The sequence below is a fragment of the Antechinus flavipes genome, chromosome 1 (assembly GCF_016432865.1).
Source record: "Antechinus flavipes isolate AdamAnt ecotype Samford, QLD, Australia chromosome 1, AdamAnt_v2, whole genome shotgun sequence".
Classification (NCBI taxonomy): domain Eukaryota; kingdom Metazoa; phylum Chordata; class Mammalia; order Dasyuromorphia; family Dasyuridae; genus Antechinus; species Antechinus flavipes.
The window spans coordinates 380,147,163-380,165,892 of NC_067398.1; the positions used below are offsets into that span (position 1 = coordinate 380,147,163).

The following is an 18,730-nucleotide window of genomic DNA, read 5'->3' on the forward strand; positions in this document are numbered from 1 at the left end:
AATCCATGGCCCATCGATAGTGTACTATCTACACCAGTGCCTTCTATCCTATACTATCATCCAAAGCCTATTTAAGTTCATGTTTATTGTTTTCATGACACTTTCCATCCATCTCATTCTCTGCTGTCCCTTTTCCTTTTGTCTTCAATTTTTCTTGACATCAGAGTTTTTTTCAATGAATCCTGTTTCTTCATTGTGTGGTCAGGGTATTTAAGCTTCAGCTTCAGTTTTTGACCTTCCAGTAAATATCCTGAATCAATTTCTTCAAGTATTGATTGATTTGATTTCCTTATTGTCCAAAAGACTCTTAAAAGTCTTCTCCAGACTTTTCAATAATATTCATTATTAACTATAGTGGACAAGAATTTCTTTGTAATGGCAACTTTATGGCTTAGTTTTACCCTGTGTGATGTGATGGAGAAGTGTCAATTCAAGAATATACAATGGGGTATAAGTCTAATTCAACTATTTTACCACCTTTAGTGGGAAAAATGTAATTTTTAGTGCTATCTTCTCTATAATCCCAAGTCTTGGCTTTTTTGTCCTTGTACACGAAATGGTTTTTTAGAAGTATCTGTAGATATTTTCTATTTTTCTTCTTTTTTTCATCTGCCCATTTTCATTCACAAAATTCTATCCTAATGACTCAATTATATGGACCCAATATAATACAATTCCTGATTGTTAAAGTCTATGCCAATAAAGTAAGAGTGCTAGGAAAGAGTGAAAAGACAAGTTCTTCAATGGTTAAAAAAAAAGCTTCAGATATATTCTCAGTAATAGAAACTGAGTCTGCCCATGGAGAGCTCCTCATCAAGAGGCTCCTTGATTCTTTGGCAGTCCATGATACTAAGAAAAATATAGAATAAACTGCAGTGATGACATCAGAGTGGAAGAGAAGAGTCACATTGTGCTAAGAATTACTTATTTTCTACACTTCTAGAAACTTTAACATAGCCTTTTTATAATAAATAGGAAATCCCGGTGCAATGACCAGTGAGCCATGAGAACCTCTGTCATATCAACTTGACAGTTTCTCTATAAAAAGAAAAAAGTTGCATTTAAATGGAAGGATGGCTTACAGAGTCTCTTTGGAGGGGTAAATAAAGGAGTTGGTGGAATTAATTTTATCATGCATTGAAAGGCAATGAGTAATATCATTTTGTGTAAAATTTGGTCATCTAGGATTGTGGTGCTCATAATAAGTATTTGCAAAAAGACCACCATGAAAATAATTGCAACTTATGCACCAACATCTGTTGCAAATGATGAAGCAGAAGAATTCTATGAAGAACTTGATTAGACCTTCCCATTAAATCAACATATACTTTGATATGAAGTGACTTTCGTGCAAAGGTGGGAATAATAAAGATGGCAAGAAATGTACTAGAATATATGGATCAGAAATCAGGCATGAAATGTAATGGCAGAGACTTATGAATAACAGAAATCTGACATTGATATATCCTTAATACTGTTTTTTTTTTTTGAGAAAAGAATCAGAAAGCACTGGATGTGGTGAGAACAAGATAATGCCATAAAAATTAATTATCTTTTAAGAAGGGTGAGTGTGTGTATGTGTGTGTGTGTGTGTATATATATGTGTGTAAACTTTGTTACTGATATGAGTCATTCCAGAATCAACTGTTTGTTTATAGTCAAAATACTGATTTGGTATAACAAAGATCAAAATGAGTAAAAACTTGAAATAATAATATATGGCTTGCAGTGGAAACAATTCAGTCTAGACATAAAAAATTATCGATGGTAAAAACGTGGCATATGTAGAAAAATTAACTATAATAAGTTCATATAGAAATTTTGTCAATATAAATGGTTGTCTGTTGTGATCTTTTTCTTCTCAAAAACGCAGCCAGGTGATAAAAGTTCAGATCTTTTATTATCCCAATATAGCCCGGTTAGCTTAGAGGCCTATCTCTCTGCTTGGTTCCAAGAGCTTTCTCCAAATGTCTTTAAATCCAAAGGTCTGGTCCTTCAGCCTCTGCCTCTGCTTTCTTCAGCCTCCAGCCAGCTCCAGTCTTCATGTCATTCCGGTGAAATCTCGACTTGTAGCGTCTTCCTCTCTCCGAAGAACACTTTTGCCACCAGCCAGCCAAGTGGAAAATATTCTGCCTTGCCTGGGAGAGAGGGCTTCTGGCGTAACTCTACTGAAATCTGACCGAGAGCTTCTGTCTGTTTCTTTTATCCAAGAGGGAGGAATTGTGGGATACGAGAGAGAGGGATTATGGGCTTTCTCCCATAGTGCTCTCTGGCCCAACGAGCTTCAAGGGAGGTGTGAACTCATTGAACTTAGTTCTACTTAGTACCTTGTTTCAGGTTCTGCCCAAAACATCTTCTTGTAAGATTAGATCAACTCTAATTAGTTAGCAGTTAGTAAGGATTCCAACATCTCCCCCTTTCTTTTGTTTTAAAACATAGGGGGTTTCTGAAGGGGTACACATAAATCCATCAATATGGGCCAGAACTTTGTAACAGATATACATGGTATACATAAATCCATCAATATGGGAGGCATTATACATAATTTACAAAAGCATACAGCAATATAACACAGGCTAGTGGTAATGTAACAAATAACATGAATCAACATGAAAATTTAACTACTGCAAAAGTCTCATCAACAATCTTTCATCTCAAGAAATCCAATGATTCTTGCAATTGCTTAAAATACATAAGCACATAGTAATATAACACAGGCTAGTAGTAATGTAACAACATAAATCGACCTGAAAATTTACAAATGTCCATAAGTCCTAGAAATAGTCCATAAGGAATCCATTGTCCATTAGTTCATGCGCCAGGAATCTAATAATTCCTGTAAGCTCTGAAGTACTGCAAAAAGTCTCATCAACAATTTTTCATCTCGGGGAATCCAGTGATTCTTGCTGGTTTTTCAGGAACTGAAAGCTGAAGATTTTAAAGTTCTTTTGACAGTCTCATTGTTAGCCATCTGATTCCTTTTCCACCTGTGGAAATATAAGCAGATCCTCTTCCCCAAGCAGTTAACCTATCTAATTCTCTTCTGTTTACCACTTTTGGGATTTCTCCTCATCATCTGGTAATTACATTGGAGCTGTTTGCATTGGATATTGTCTTGTTGTCTTAAAAGGCCTGTATTCTTCCCAACTGTAATCCTGATTGCTTTTCTGTTGGTTGATGACATCAGAGTTCTGAATTTCTAAAGTCTCTCTGGGTGTAACCTCAGCTGCTATTATGCCCCACCTGTCCTTTGATTGATACTTTGGAGCTGGATCCTGCCTCTCATTTCTCTGGGTCATCCTACATTCAGAGGCCCAGTGAAAGCCTCGTTTTTAAGAATAATTGTTGTAGATATTTTCTGTTTTTCTTCTTTTTTGTTATCTGTCCATTTTCATTCACAAAATTCTAATCTAATGATTCACAATCATATGGAGGTGATCCTGGGTTGTTAAAGACTGCCAGTAAAGTAAGAGTGCTAGTAATGGATTGGGACCTCCTTTTCTGCAACTTGTAGCCTTGAGAGTTGCTTGGAATGCTGAGAGGTGACTTTTACCCAGTCACATAGCCGATATGTATCACAGACAAGACTTGAACCTAAATAATCTTTGTTCCAAAGTCCACATACTACTAACTATGCCTTTCTATCTGTCTTTATTATTTACATGTGCCCCTGCCTAAAAGTTCCCATTGAAAATTTTTTAACCATTTCTTGATAATTTAGTGTTTTCATATTATAAGCATAAACTATTCTAATACAATGCTAGAACTATAGTGTAAGACATAAGACTAGATAGATAGGTTTTGATACCAAGATATTCCATAGAACTTGCTTTGTGTCAAAAGTCTATGATATTAACTAGTAAAATGTCCACATCTTTGCTTCCAACTCTTTGGTGATATTCCGGTCTCTCTAGTGATCTCAAGGGATATTATGAAATTCTCAAAAAAGAACTTATTACTACTCATTTTTGCTTATAACTGTGTGATATTCACTCCTTTGGGAAAAAATTTTAATTCTTTGGTGAAAGTTTCCTTTCTGAACATTTGCATCTTTTTTCATAAGTGGAATGTCAGTCTCATAACCTCCAGTGCAGAATAGAATAATTGACTTAGAAGCCATATAATTTTTCCTTTACCAAATTATTTCCCCATTTTTTAGATTTTTTTTTTACTTTGGTATTGGTGTCCGCTTGACTTTATACTAGCATTAAAAAAGTTTGTTATTTATCTGTTACTCTTGTTATTCAGTCATTCAGTCATGTCTGACTCTTTGTAATCCATGGCCCATCGATAGTGTACTATCTACACCAGTGCCTTCTATCCTATACTATCATCCAAAGCCTATTTAAGTTCATGTTTATTGTTTTCATGACACTTTCCATCCATCTCATTCTCTGCTGTCCCTTTTCCTTTTGTCTTCAATTTTTCTTGACATCAGAGTCTTTTTCAATGAATCCTGTTTCTTCATTGTGTGGTCAGGGTATTTAAGCTTCAGCTTCAGTTTTTGACCTTCCAGTGAATATCCTGAATCAATTTCTTCAAGTATTGATTGATTTGATTTCCTTATTGTCCAAAAGACTCTTAAAAGTCTTCTCCAGACTTTTCAATAATATTCATTATTAACTATAGTGGACAAGAATTTCTTTGTAATGGCAACTTTATGGCTTAGTTTTACCCTGTGTGATGTGATGGAGAAGTGTCAATTCAAGAATATACAATGGGGTATAAGTCTAATTCAACTATTTTACCACCTTTAGTGGGAAAAATGTAATTTTTAGTGCTATCTTCTCTATAATCCCAAGTCTTGGCTTTTTTGTCCTTGTACACGAAATGGTTTTTTAGAAGTATCTGTAGATATTTTCTATTTTTCTTCTTTTTTTCATCTGCCCATTTTCATTCACAAAATTCTATCCTAATGACTCAATTATATGGACCCAATATAATACAATTCCTGATTGTTAAAGTCTATGCCAATAAAGTAAGAGTGCTAGGAAAGAGTGAAAAGACAAGTTCTTCAATGGTTAAAAAAAAAGCTTCAGATATATTCTCAGTAATAGAAACTGAGTCTGCCCATGGAGAGCTCCTCATCAAGAGGCTCCTTGATTCTTTGGCAGTCCATGATACTAAGAAAAATATAGAATAAACTGCAGTGATGACATCAGAGTGGAAGAGAAGAGTCACATTGTGCTAAGAATTACTTATTTTCTACACATCTAGAAACTTTAACATAGCCTTTTTATAATAAATAGGAAATCCCGGTGCAATGACCAGTGAGCCATGAGAACCTCTGTCATATCAACTTGACAGTTTCTCTATAAAAAGAAAAAAGTTGCATTTAAATGGAAGGATGGCTTACAGAGTCTCTTTGGAGGGGTAAATAAAGGAGTTGGTGGAATTAATTTTATCATGCATTGAAAGGCAATGAGTAATATCATTTTGTGTAAAATTTGGTCATCTAGGATTGTGGTGCTCATAATAAGTATTTGCAAAAAGACCACCATGAAAATAATTGCAACTTATGCACCAACATTTGTTGCAAATGATGAAGCAGAAGAATTCTATGAAGAACTTGATTAGACCCTCCCATTAAATCAACATATACTTTGATATGAAGTGACTTTCGTGCAAAGGTGGGAATAATAAAGATGGCAAGAAATGTACTAGAATATATGGATCAGAAATCAGGCATGAAATGTAATGGCAGAGACTTATGAATAACAGAAATCTGACATTGATATATCCTTAATACTGTTTTTTTTTTGAGAAAAGAATCAGAAAGCACTGGATGTGGTGAGAACAAGATAATGCCATAAAAATTAATTATCTTTTAAGAAGGGTGAGTGTGTGTATGTGTGTGTGTGTGTATATGTGTGTGTAAACTTTGTTACTGATATGAGTCATTCCAGAATCAACTGTTTGTTTATAGTCAAAATACTGATTTGTTATAACAAAGATCAAAATGAGTAAAAACTTGAAATAATAATATATGGCTTGCAGTGGAAACAATTCAGTCTAGACATAAAAAATTATCGATGGTAAAAACGTGGCATATGTAGAAAAATTAACTATAATAAGTTCATATAGAAATTTTGTCAATATAAATGGTTGTCAACAAATTAAAAAGAACTTCAAAAAAGAAAAAGCACTATTAAAAACAAAAAAATATAAAAAAGTTGTTTTTTAAAAAAAGCACCTTAGTTTGAAAAATACATTTGCCAAGTGGAGAGAAATGGCAGCCAAAGGCAGCATCACTTTAGAACATGAACATGTTAATAAAATCTTGCAGAGGTAGATGAAGGAAAGTGATGAGCAGTATTGCCTCATAAAATGGAGAAACAGTGGAGAGTAAAACCAATTTAAAGAAAAAACTACCTAACTCAAAGGCATTTAAGGATGAAAATTAAGGCCTTGTTTCAAAGCCTGCAATTTCTTTATTATCATAATTATGTTTGTGATTATATAATCATAAATATATATTGTGTATATTTGTGTAGAGTTTGGAAAGTACTTTTACAAATATTTCCATTGATAATAATAACTTAGGTTTGCATAGTGCTGTAAGATTCATAAAGCATTTTCCTCAATCTCTCAGGTGAGTTGGACAAGGATGATCCTCGCTTTACATATAAAACTGTGAGTTTAAATGCTTACTGATGATCCCATAGCTAGTAAAGGTCTCAATCAGAATTTAAATGTTAATTCTTGCTTTCTCAACAGGAGCTTTATAATTAACTGTTTAGCTATAGGGGAACTTTGCTATCCTCAAATAAGTTTTGAAATGATGTGTTATTAAGATATAAAAAGAAGATATAGCCAGCATAAAATGAGCCATTATATAATTGTGCTTTCATTGTGTTGTGGTCTTTGTAAGTCACAGATGACTATAGGAAAGTTTCCACACATTGGCATTTTCTATTCACCAGAGACTGTATTTATCATTCACTCAATCACCATGCATTTATTAAGTACCTACTATGTTTTTGGGTATTGTGCTAGGCAATGGGTATATAAATGCATCAAATGGAGCAATTCCAGGATCTTATATTATTATATTATTATCTTATATTATTTGAAAGGGGTCTGCAACAATTAGCACAACTGAAAACAGCCAGCCTGTCCTTATTTTCTCAAATCCTAGGTTATTTGCTTCAACAGTACCTATAAGAATGGAATTTGGCCAACTTCGTCAGAAGAGATCAGTTTCATGAGCCTTGAACAACTCTATAGAGGATGGATTATGTTCAGAAATAAACAAAATTTTTCTGTGCCTTCCTGTTTTAGGAATTGGTTTTCTTTAGCTCTATACCATGTCTCTCTTTGAAATAACAAGGGTTTCACTCAGAAAATGCTGACTGCTCAATCAGTACAAGTTCATATAGATCTTTTACTTTTTTCCAATTAGCATTGGGTCAGGGAACAAAGACATTGTTTGAGCTTTTCATTAGATGAAATTTGTGATCCATTCTGTCAGAAAGCTTCTTCAATACAATTATTTTAATGATGTCACTTATGTAGGCATTATTATTGTTGTTATTACTAATAATATGAGTTAATATTTATGTAGTACTTTAAGTACATGCAAAATTCCCAACATACATCATCTCATTTAATCCTTAGATGTACAATTCTGTCAGGTGGGTGCCATTATTGTTATTTTTTAATAATGGCTTTTTATTTCCAAAATACATGCAAAGATAGTTTTTAACACTCATTCTTGCAAAGTCTTGTGTTCCAAATTTTTCTCTCTCCCTTTCTCCCCTTCCCTAGATAGCAAGTAATCCAATATATGTTAAACGTGCAATTCCTTTATACATATTTCCACATTTATTATACTGCACAAGAAAAATCAGATCAAAAAGGAAAAAAATGAGAAAGAAAAAAAAGCAAGCAAACAACAACAAAAAAGAGTGAAAATGCTATGTTGTGATCCACACTCACTCCCCACAGTTCTCTCTCTGGGTGTAAATGTCTGTCTCCATCAGAAGGATGTTGGAACTGGTCTAAATCACCTCATTGTTGACAAAACCACATCCGTCAGAATTTATCTTTGTATAATCTTGTTGTTGCCGTGTACAATGTTCTCTTAGTTCTACCCATTTCACTTAGCATCAGTTCCTGTAAGTCTCTCCAGGTTTTTCTGAAATCATCTTGTTGGTCGTTTCTTATAGAACAATAATGTTTCATAACATTCATATACCATAATTCATTCAGCCATTCTCCAACTGATGGGCAAGGTGGGTGCCATCATTAACCTCCCAGTTACAGAGAAAAAAACAGTGACAGAAGTGACTTGTAGAAGGCAGCATCCAAACTTACATCTTCCAGATTCCTAGTCCAGTGTGCTGATGTGTAGTGAATGAGAGACATGGCCTTAGAATGAGAAGATATTTGAATTCAAATCCTGGCTTTTGTTTGTTTTGCTTTTGTTTTTTCTCTCTCTTACTCCTTTTTTTTTTAAAACCCTTTTGCAGTTTTCTTGGCAAATATACTGGAGTGGTTTGGCAATTACTTCCTCTAGCTCATTTTATAGATGAGGAAACTGAGAAAAGCAAGGTTGTGACGTCCCCAGATCACTCTACTAGTAATTGTCTAAGGCCAGATTTGAACTCATGAACTTGAGTCTTACTGATTTCAGGCCTGGCAACTATAATTCAGTCTTTCACATAGTTGTCCTCAGTGTGGCCCTGCCTAATTACCAAAGTGTTTTGTACTTTGTGCAATGTGGCCTGTGAATATTTGTTCCCAAATAAGTACAATGATATTTTGTGAGACTATTTAAGGACCTTTTGGACTTTTATTCGCAAAATATAGCATTCCTTCCTTTCCTTTTTCCTTCAAAGACTGCAAGACTATCTTATACTTGATGTACTTGCAGTAGAATTTCCTCTAAAGACTAGTAAGATGAATAGGAACATTTTCTTCCCCTCCTTGAAATTGCAGAGATTGCATAATTTTCTTCTCTTTCATTCCTGTAGTTTTCCTTTGTACTTTATATTATTAATCTGTACTTGCTGCCTTTATCACTGCTTAAAATATTTTTAAAAATTATTCTATTATTTTATTTTTCTAAAGATAGTTTTCAACATTCACCTTTACAAAATCTTATGTTTCAAATTTTTCTCCCTCTCTCCCTCTTCACTTTTCCCAAGATAGCAAACAATCCAATACAGATTAAACATATATCACTGTTTTTAGTAGCTACTGCTGTTGCTTTTCCTTCCTTCCTTCCTTCCTTCCTTCCTTCCTTCCTTCCTTCCTTCCTTCCTTCCTTCCTTCCTTCCTTCTTAAAAATTTTACCCAGTAACATAACAGCAACTTTTTTTTGGTTATACGAAAGACATTTCATTTTAAAAAACATATTTCCTTATGAATCATGTTGAGAGAGAAAAATTAGAGCAAAAAGGAAAAACTGCAAAAGAAAAAAAAAACAGAAAAAGAAAAGTGAATGTAGTATGTGTTGATTTACATTCAGTCTTCCTAGTTCTGCCATTTCTGATTTCATTCTTCTCTTTGCCATATTCTTCCTTCTTTTTGCTCTTTTTTTCCTTTTCTGTCTCTTTTCTTTGCAGCCAAAGACCTCATATCAAATGGTTTGGTTTTTAATAGCTTTTACAAAGCAATAAGAGGGCTTTTTTCCTTCCAGCCAGTGAACCAACTAATCAGTTTAATCTTCAGGTTTTTTTTAACAAGCATTTATTTTCTCTCCCTCTCCCTAATCCCCATTGTAGCTAAAAATAAAAATAAAAAAAAATACAGCCCTTATAACAAATATCAGTAGTCAAGCAAAACCAATTTCTGTGGTGGCTGTGTATTTCAATCTGCCTATTGCCTTCCTGCTGGGAGCTTGGTAGCCTACTTTATTCCTCATCAATCCTTTGGAATTGTGATTGGTCATTGCATTGATCAGAGTTCTTCCAGGTTTCAAAGTTGTTTGTCTTTATGTTGCTGTTATTGTATAAATTGTTCATTAGATTAATTTTCAGCTGTTAAGCATTATTTGGCAGCTATTTTTATCATTGTAATTCAGAAATTTTCTCTGCTCTCATAAATAAAGTTTTGTTTTTCTACCAGATCTCTGGTTTGGAGGTTATTCTCAATGCTGGAAGGCTGATGTTCAAAAAGCTGAGTGTTGCTATACTTTGGTTAACAAGGATAGTTAACAGAATATAGTTGCTCTTTAGCTGTGAGAAATTAATCTGACAGAACTGTTAAATTGTAATCAGAGTGGTTATGGGTCCTGACTTTGCTCCAGAGTGCTAATTTTAGAGGCAGTAACATTTCTCATTGATCTTCAGTAGTATAGAAACAACAGTGCTAATTTAGGGTATGGTTAGCAAGAATAATTAGCTAAATGGTAGATATCTTTCTGTAGCTTCTGGGATTTCTTTCCTCTTCATGTGGCAGCCTCTCTAAACACTCTGATTGAGGATGTCCATAGAATCATAAATCTAAAGTTTTAATGGACCTTAGAGACAACCTCTTTTAACCCTTTAGTTTTACAAATAATCTAACTGAGGCTCAGGGACATTAAACAGATTGTCATATAAGTAATAGGCAGGAGAGTAGAGAGTTTAGCTCAGGTTCTCTGACTTATGAATGAGTGATATTTTCATTGTATTACTATTTTTTCTTGTTACTTGACCCAGGTGCAGTAATTCCTAGTTGAGGTTCTGCAGATCAGACTTGTATTCATTTATTAAATTGTTTCTTCATTTGTGTATTTATTTATTTACTTTTTATAATCATCCTCTTCCAAGAAGAGTCTATATTATATGTAAGTAATGCCATGCAAAATAAGACACTTAAGGATTAAACAGAATAATCACTTAAATTAGATATTTCAAGCATTCAAGATGAATTACTTAATGCAACTGGATATGAAATCAGGTTCTAAGTTTTATGGCAAAAGGGGAAATACATCAAATTATGTAGTTTTCATTTTCTGAAAAGAGAAGTTTATAAAATCACTTTTAGACAAAATTTTTCTTGAAACTAAACTCAAGAAATGTATCACGTGAATCCTTTTAGAAAGGGACATTGAGTAACAGTATACAATAGTACTAACTGTGGTTTGACAGAAGACAAAAAAGAATGTTCAAATAAACAATTCTTATATTAGTCCTTCACCAAGGAAGTGGGTGTAGCATTAAGTCAGTCAGTCAAGAAACATTTATTAAGTTCCTATTATATGAAACATGTTATGCTTAGTGTTGGGAATTTTAAAAAAATTGAAAAAAGGGAGACAAGTCCTTGCCCTCAAGAGGCTTATAATCTAATGGGGGAAGACAACAAGGAAAAGGAAACTGAAAAAGGGAAGTGAGGAAATATTTAGCATGGGTGGAGGGAGGAGGAGGAGTATGGGTAAAGTCCAGAAGAGAACAGCCAGGTGAAAAATTAAGAAATGGCTGACCAGGTTACTGTACTTAAATGAAGTTTCTGGGAGGAGTTCTACATTCCCATCCTTTCCAGCCAGAGGGAGGAACTCCAGGGGTTAGGGGCACTTATGACGTGTGAATTTCCAGGATAGAAATGATCATGAAGGATGCTGAGAGTCTTGGGAGCATGATGGAAAAATCATCATTGTAGTTCTTTTTCATTTTTTATCATAGGTGTTTGGTTATAATAATCAACTCATCTTGGATGTGATTTTTGTATCACCATTTCCATTTTCAGCTGGCTCCCTGCATATTATAAAACTAGAACTTTCTTTTTTTTTAATCCCTTAAATCTTTATTTTTTAAAATAGCATTTTATTTTTCCAAATACATATAAAGGTAGTTTTCAACATCTATTTCTGCAAAATTCGGGTTTCAAACCCTTTTTCCTCCCTCTTCCTCTTTCCTACTTTAAGACAGCAAGCAATCTGATACATGCTAAATATGTGTAATCCTTTCAAACATTTTTTTTCTGTGTTTGTCATGTTATATAAGAAAAATCAGACCAAAAGAAAAAAAACACAAGAAAGAAAGAAACAAAAAGGTGAAAACATTTTGCTTCCATCTATAGTCTCTATAGTTTTTCCTCTGGATGCAATTGACATTTCCATCCTTAGTCTAATGGAACTGCCTTGAATCACTACATTGGCTCTTTTTTAATTAAAATTTTTTTTTGTAATATATGTACATTAACTTTTAACATAAAGCTTTTTATTTTCAAAACACACGTATAGATAGTTTTCAACATTCACCCTTGCAAAATCTTGTGTTCCAAATTTTTTTCCTCCCTTCTCTTTCCCTCCTCCCCTAGGTAGAACATGTTAAACATGTTCAATTCTTCTATATATTTCCAAATTTATAATACTATACAAGAAAAATCAGATCCAAAAAGGAAAAAAAATGAGAAAGAAAACAAAATTCAAGCAAACAACAACAACAAAAAATGAAAATACTATGTTGTGATCCACCCTCAGTCCCCACAGTCCTCTCCCTGGGTGCAGATCTTTGTGCTGCCATCACAAGACCATTGGAACTGACCTGAATCACTTCATTGTTGAAAAGAGCCACGTCCATCACAGTTTGCTGTGTACAATGTTCTCCTGGTTCTGCTCACTTCAGTCAGTATTGTTGAAAACCACCCATTGTTGAAAAGAGCCAAGTCCATTACAGCTGCAACATATAATCTACTAATTACTAATGTACAATGTTCTTTTGGTTCTGCTTAATTCAGTCAGCAATCAGTTCATGTAGATCTTTCCAGGCTTTTCTGAGATCTGTGAAGTTTTCTTTAAAGAATTAACTGCTAATATCTTTGGCAAAAAGAAGATCCAATTCAATTCCAATTGATCAATGATGGACAGAATCAGCTACACCCAGAGAAGGAATACTGGGAAATGAGTGTGAACTGTTTGCATTTTTGTTTTTCTTCCCAGGTTATTTTTACCTCCTGAATCCAATTCTTTTTGTGTAACAAGAGAACTGTACGGATCTGCACATATATATTGTATCTATGATATACTTTAACATGTTTAACATGTATGAGACTGCCTGCCATCTAGAGGAGGGGGTGGAGGGAAGGAGGGGAAAAGTTGGAACAGAAGTGAGCACAAAAGACAATGTAAAAATTACTCATACATATGTTCTGCCAATAAAAAGCTATAATTTTTTTTAAAAAAGGACTAACTGCTAAGATTAAGGTTTTGTTTGTTTTGTTTTGTTTTTTTCTTGTAGGGTTGATAGACATTAACTTGCTATAGGGAAAAAAGATGTTTCTAAATAATTATTTCAATGCATTTGACCATTAATGTCCAAAGGCACATAATGAAAAGGGTGATTGATGCTTGGCCTGTATTTCCACAGAAGACCAGCTGTGGGGAATGAAAAATCCAATCCTTCTAAAAGGCACCGAGATCGTTTGAATGCAGAGCTTGATCATCTTGCCAGTCTGTTGCCTTTTCCACCTGACATCATTTCCAAGCTGGACAAGCTTTCAGTCTTACGCCTCAGTGTCAGCTATCTCAGGGTGAAAAGCTTCTTTCAAGGTAAGACTTGTACCTGTCTCTTCCGGTTTTTTGCTAGTGGGAACATAAATCCCCAAAGCTGTAATTGTAGATTCAGGGGAAGAGAGATTGTGTCCCCAAAATAACCAGAGGGGTTTTGATGCCTTATGAAAAAAAAAAAAAAGGTACTCCTCAGGAAGGTCTCTGCCATGGATAGGTAACATCAGGATGATGAATGTTGCTCTTGTGAATCAGTTCTAATGCTTTTATGGCTCAACATGGGTGTCTCCAAAAAGCTTTGTCTTAGACCTGTTCCTTTTTGCTCTCTACATTCCCTTTTGGTGATGTCATGGGAGATTGACTGAGGAGAGTTTTGAATGCCCAAGTCAGGAATTTAAAAGCCATTTTATAGGCAATGGGGATGCGACAGAAGGTTTTTGTATGGAGGAGTGACATGATCCTGGAAATGCTTTGGAACAATTAACAAAAGTGTTAGCTGTTGACCTAGATACATTGAGCTACTTTAAGATGTTCTAAAACAATTTCATCCACTGGGTACCAGAAATCAAATGTGCATACAACAGCAGCCTTTTTGTGTTTTGGTCTGTTCCATTTCTTTATGTAATACTCAAGACTCCCTGGCTCTTATATAGTTTACTAATAGTAATTAATCTGGGAGGAAGGGGCATAAGGGAATGAAGGAAGCATTGATTAGATGTTTATTATGTGCCAGGTACTGTGCTACCTAATGAGCGTTAGGTTCTCACAACTTATGAGGAAAGGGATGTTCTTATTCTCATTTTATAGTAGAGCACATTGAAGCATTCAGTGGTTAAGTGACTGGAGTCACAGAGATAAGGGTTATGTGATTTTGGGCAATCATTTAACTTTTCTCATAACTCAGTTTCTTTAGCTTGAATCTTTCTTTCTAGCTCTAAATTGATGATCCTATAAAGTATAGAGTCTTGTTTTTATGCTTCTAAGCTCATGAAACATTTATTAGCATTTCTGAGTTTCATTTTCCTCATGTGATGGGTGAAATTTGAAAAATAGAGCTTAGATGGGACATGATACAGGAAGCTGTTGGTAACCATTATTTGGCCATTTTGGAGAAGTTGAACAGTGTTAAGTGGAGATCTTGGAATGTTCAAATTTACAGATGCAGGTGATCTAAGATGTCTCAGTTGGAAAAAGAGACTGAATCTCTTAAACTATAGAGACATTAGTAGATAATAGGAAAATTTTGGACGGGGAGATAGAGAATAGAAGAAGAGAAAATGAAGGAGAAAATTTAAAACTATAGAGATGGGAGTAGGATAGAAGACTGTTTAGGAGAGGGCAAGTCAGTGATTTGGAAACAAAAAAGAATAAAATGTCTGCTTTTAAGGTGAGCAAATCTATGGGAATCCTTTGGGTCTTGGGCATAATCTTTACTGCTTGAATTTTCATATTAAGAAAAAATTCACTTTACTCTTCTCCTACTAAAGGTGACTCCGTTCTTACCTTAAGATGTATAATAATTATACAAGTATAGCCCAGGCTATAAAATGATTCATAAGATGTCATGTAGGTACTTTAAGTTCTGGGATAGATTTGGTGGTTTGGATTTGCTTTAAAGGAAAGCTCATTATGACTCTCAATTTTCTTTCCTTTAACAATTTTTTTCCTTTCACCCTTCTCCTCTCCAGAACTGTCTCTTGTCTCTTCACAGTGGAGGGTTTGATTTTATTTTTTGATTCAACCCTTGAAGCTTCCTCATGCCCTGAAATTCTCAATTTGGGTATGGCATGAGTTTGGGATGAATCCATAAATACAGATCAAGTCCAGTTGCTGAGGGATAAGAGGGCATGGGAATTGAGGACACAGACAAATTTTAGACATGTTAGTTAAAATATTTGCTCCCATGTTCTTTTGTTGGTCATGGTGGGTAGGATTTATTTTTATGAGAAGACTAACTTGGCAATTTTTTATTCAAATCATCAAAGAGATGTCATGCTTTTCTAGGAGACTGCTATCTGGGGGGTTAGATGAGCAGTTTTATTTGCCACAGTTGTGGTTAGGCCCAGGAATCCAAGTAAGTTTCCATATGAGTCTTTCATGACATAAAATGTGCAGCTGCTGCGAGGAGAGCTACCCTTTACCACTATGGCCGGGAGTGAAGTTCCTCAGTAAAATTTTCTTCTTTTCATGGACTTAAATTTTAGGTAAACATTTGGTAGCTGTGATTTGCAGCTGGTGATGGGAGTGTTTCCCTTGTTGGTCCGAAGGATGGGACAAGGAAGGCAATTTTCCAAGTAGATATAGTTAGTCTTTTAGTTCTTCATGTGAATTCAGTAGACATTTAATAGACTAGGCCTATTAAACTTCTCCCCATAGAAAAGATGCAAGAAAAGATAATTTTAGTAACAACATTAAAATTGCTTGTTTTTCCTTGTATAAACTTTTCCTATATTTGGATATACATTCACATTAAGCTCATTCTGGAAGTTCAGAGGATTGTAGAAAAAGAACGGACCTCAGAGGTCATCTGGTGCAGTGCTTTCATTATTTAGAGGAGAAAACAGCCCGAGAGAGAGAGAGTGAATTGGTCCAAGTCTTACAAGTAGCAACTAGAAAGCAGGTCTTTGGATTCCAAATCTGAACAATTTTTTAATTTTCCTGATTTGTAAATAGGAATGAAGAAATCCAGATATGAAAGTAACAAGTGTGTAATAGAAAGATCACTGAGTTTAGACCTCCACGATATCCCCTCTCTCATTTTCCAATTTTCTATGTTTAGTTGTTTATTGTTGTTAAATTTTTTTTTATATTCAGATCCTATGAACAGAAAATCATAGAATCCTAGAGCCACATGAGCCCTTAAAAACTATCTAATTCAATCCCTTCATTTAATACTCGAAGGACCCAAGATCTGGGAAAGATGAAATGGCTTCTTCCCTATGGTCATGCACCAGAGCTCACATTATAGTTGGGCAGTCTGTTTTATATTCTGATATACTTCTATACTACTCTGAGGGTCCCTTTGATTTACTAGCCCTTAATACTTTCTGGACCATGGCTGAGACCACAGTTAGGTGGCTGCCCTGAGATAATAAAGTAGTGTTTATTTTACTCAAAATGTAAATTGTGACCCTGGAGATACCATTTGCTGCCTTAAAGGGCCTTGAAAACCTCGTAGTACCATTTTCTGGCTTGTTGGTAGATATGCAGATCTCTTTGGATGCAAATATCTTTAGAACTTTATGATTCTGTCAGTATTTTAGTCTCTGGCTCACCCTAAATCCTTGTTTTTCAGCTTTTAGGGCCCTTTGCTTTGCATGGTTAGGCCTAAATCATTTTGGAAAATGGTCTTTCCATCTTATACAGGAATCATCCAAGCTTCTACATTGTTCTGTTATTGCTAAAGAAACCTGAATGGCCAAACCCATAGATTTGTGCCATAATGTTATGTGCGAAAACCACTTCCCACTGAATAATTATCAGTCTGATGTCATACAGTTCACAACCTTCTATGCTACATTTCTTTCTACATCTAGTGTAAACTTTAAAGTTTATCCAGATAATACCAAAGTTTTTTTCTGAACAATAGCCATCATTATGTTATCTGGTTATAGTCAGTCATTTAACCTCTCTGGCCCTCATTATCTAAATTTGTAACATCTGAAGCTTGGTCTTTTAAGATCTTTTCTAGCTTTTAGCCCATAAGTTTATGAACCTGAGATCATTATCAAATTGTAACATTTTAAAATTTATCAGTGATATTTACATTTATCCAGAAAATGCAGATGATAATATCAAAAAGAGATCTAGGATGTTTTCAGTATTGAGTCTACAATCATCTTCAATTGGAGAACTTTTAAGGTTTAATATAATTGACTTAATTATAAAAATGAGAAGGGGTAAATGTTAATTGAAAAGTTTTTTTAAAATTCATTTTTATTTTATTTCTAGCTCAGACTTCTTTCTCTCTCACTCCCCTCCTTCCATTTAAAAAACAAGAAGAATAAAGCCCATTACATATATGTTAATTGGATTTTATAGGAAAATGTAGCAGAATAATAAATGTAGATGAAAAATAATGAATTAGACTGTCTTTCCTTTTGAATATTCTAAGAATAATAATCTGGAATTATTAAGGTATTCACATTTCCCTTAATGTAAAAAAAACAAAAACAAATAAAACCCAAAGAAACCATTGGTTTAGACCTTAACAATCAATGATCTTGTGAAGCTGTAATCAGATGCCGGAAAGGAGTAAATGCAGACAATTTCTTTACCACTAGGTGGCCTCTCAATGACTGATCTTTAATGTAATAATGTTCCATGTTGTGATAATTACTAATATCTTAGTTTAAGATTTGCACATGCATATAGCAACTTCATCATTTCAGTATGGACTAGAAATATAGTATATGAGAAGCTAGCTTCATAGATGATAAAAGCATTAGAGATTTCTGTATCTACATAGGAAAGTTTTTCAAGATTGTTAACAGGGTTTCAAAATAACTTTCCTTAGAATTGTCTTATGCAATATGATACATCTTACTCTTGGGACTCTTAGCTTTCATCACATTTATCTCTTTTCTTTTCTGGATGACTCATCCTCTTCTCTGGGCTGGCTTTGCCTTCTATGAATCGTTTCTTCATGCAGTGAATAAAACTAGAAAACTATCAACTTATATATTATGAAATGATTTACTTATTTGTGCTCTTTTTTGTCTGTTGCTGAAGACAGAAGTGTAAGTGGTACACCCTTGTTGCATCCCCTTCTATGTATAGGAAACATTCAAGTGTTTATTGGGGTATTACAAGACCCTTTAGGACTGGTAGAATTGGGTAGGTGGCAGTTCTACCTGCCTACTGGGTGATCTTTGCTTCCTCATACAATTTAAAATAAGAAATTTCAATTTTCCTGAGGTCTATAAGTTTTCAGAGTTTTAGAGATTTTCTATCACCTGTTTACCCAAATAGAAAATGTAGCCAACTTGGTTATTGATTCTGGTCACTATTCAGATGAAGAAACTTTCCACTTGGAGTTTTTTTTTTTCTCTTGATCCAGTTGCTATTGTAGGCTTTTTTTCATTGTAAGTTAGGCTTTGAAGTAGATACTGACATGACTAAATAGCTCTTTGGAGCTAAATAACTCTAATTTGTCTATCTCAATAGTACATAAGTTTATTGAGAGTAGGAATTGTTTCATTCTTTATATCTATATCATCTATCTATCTGTCCATCTGTCTATTTATCCATCCTCAGTACCTAGTATAGTTCCTGGCACATAGGAGGTGTTTAATA

General features: G+C 34.4%; 1 protein-coding gene across 1 annotated transcript in view; it reads left to right on the forward strand.

Moving 5' to 3' along the window:
- Positions 1-18,730, forward strand: part of AHRR (aryl hydrocarbon receptor repressor) — a 255,083-nt gene that overhangs the window by 21,964 nt on the left and 214,389 nt on the right. The window contains exon 3 of the mRNA XM_051969788.1: positions 13,296-13,477. Coding sequence (XP_051825748.1) covers positions 13,296-13,477 — 182 coding nt within the window. The remainder of the gene's footprint in view (positions 1-13,295; positions 13,478-18,730) is intronic.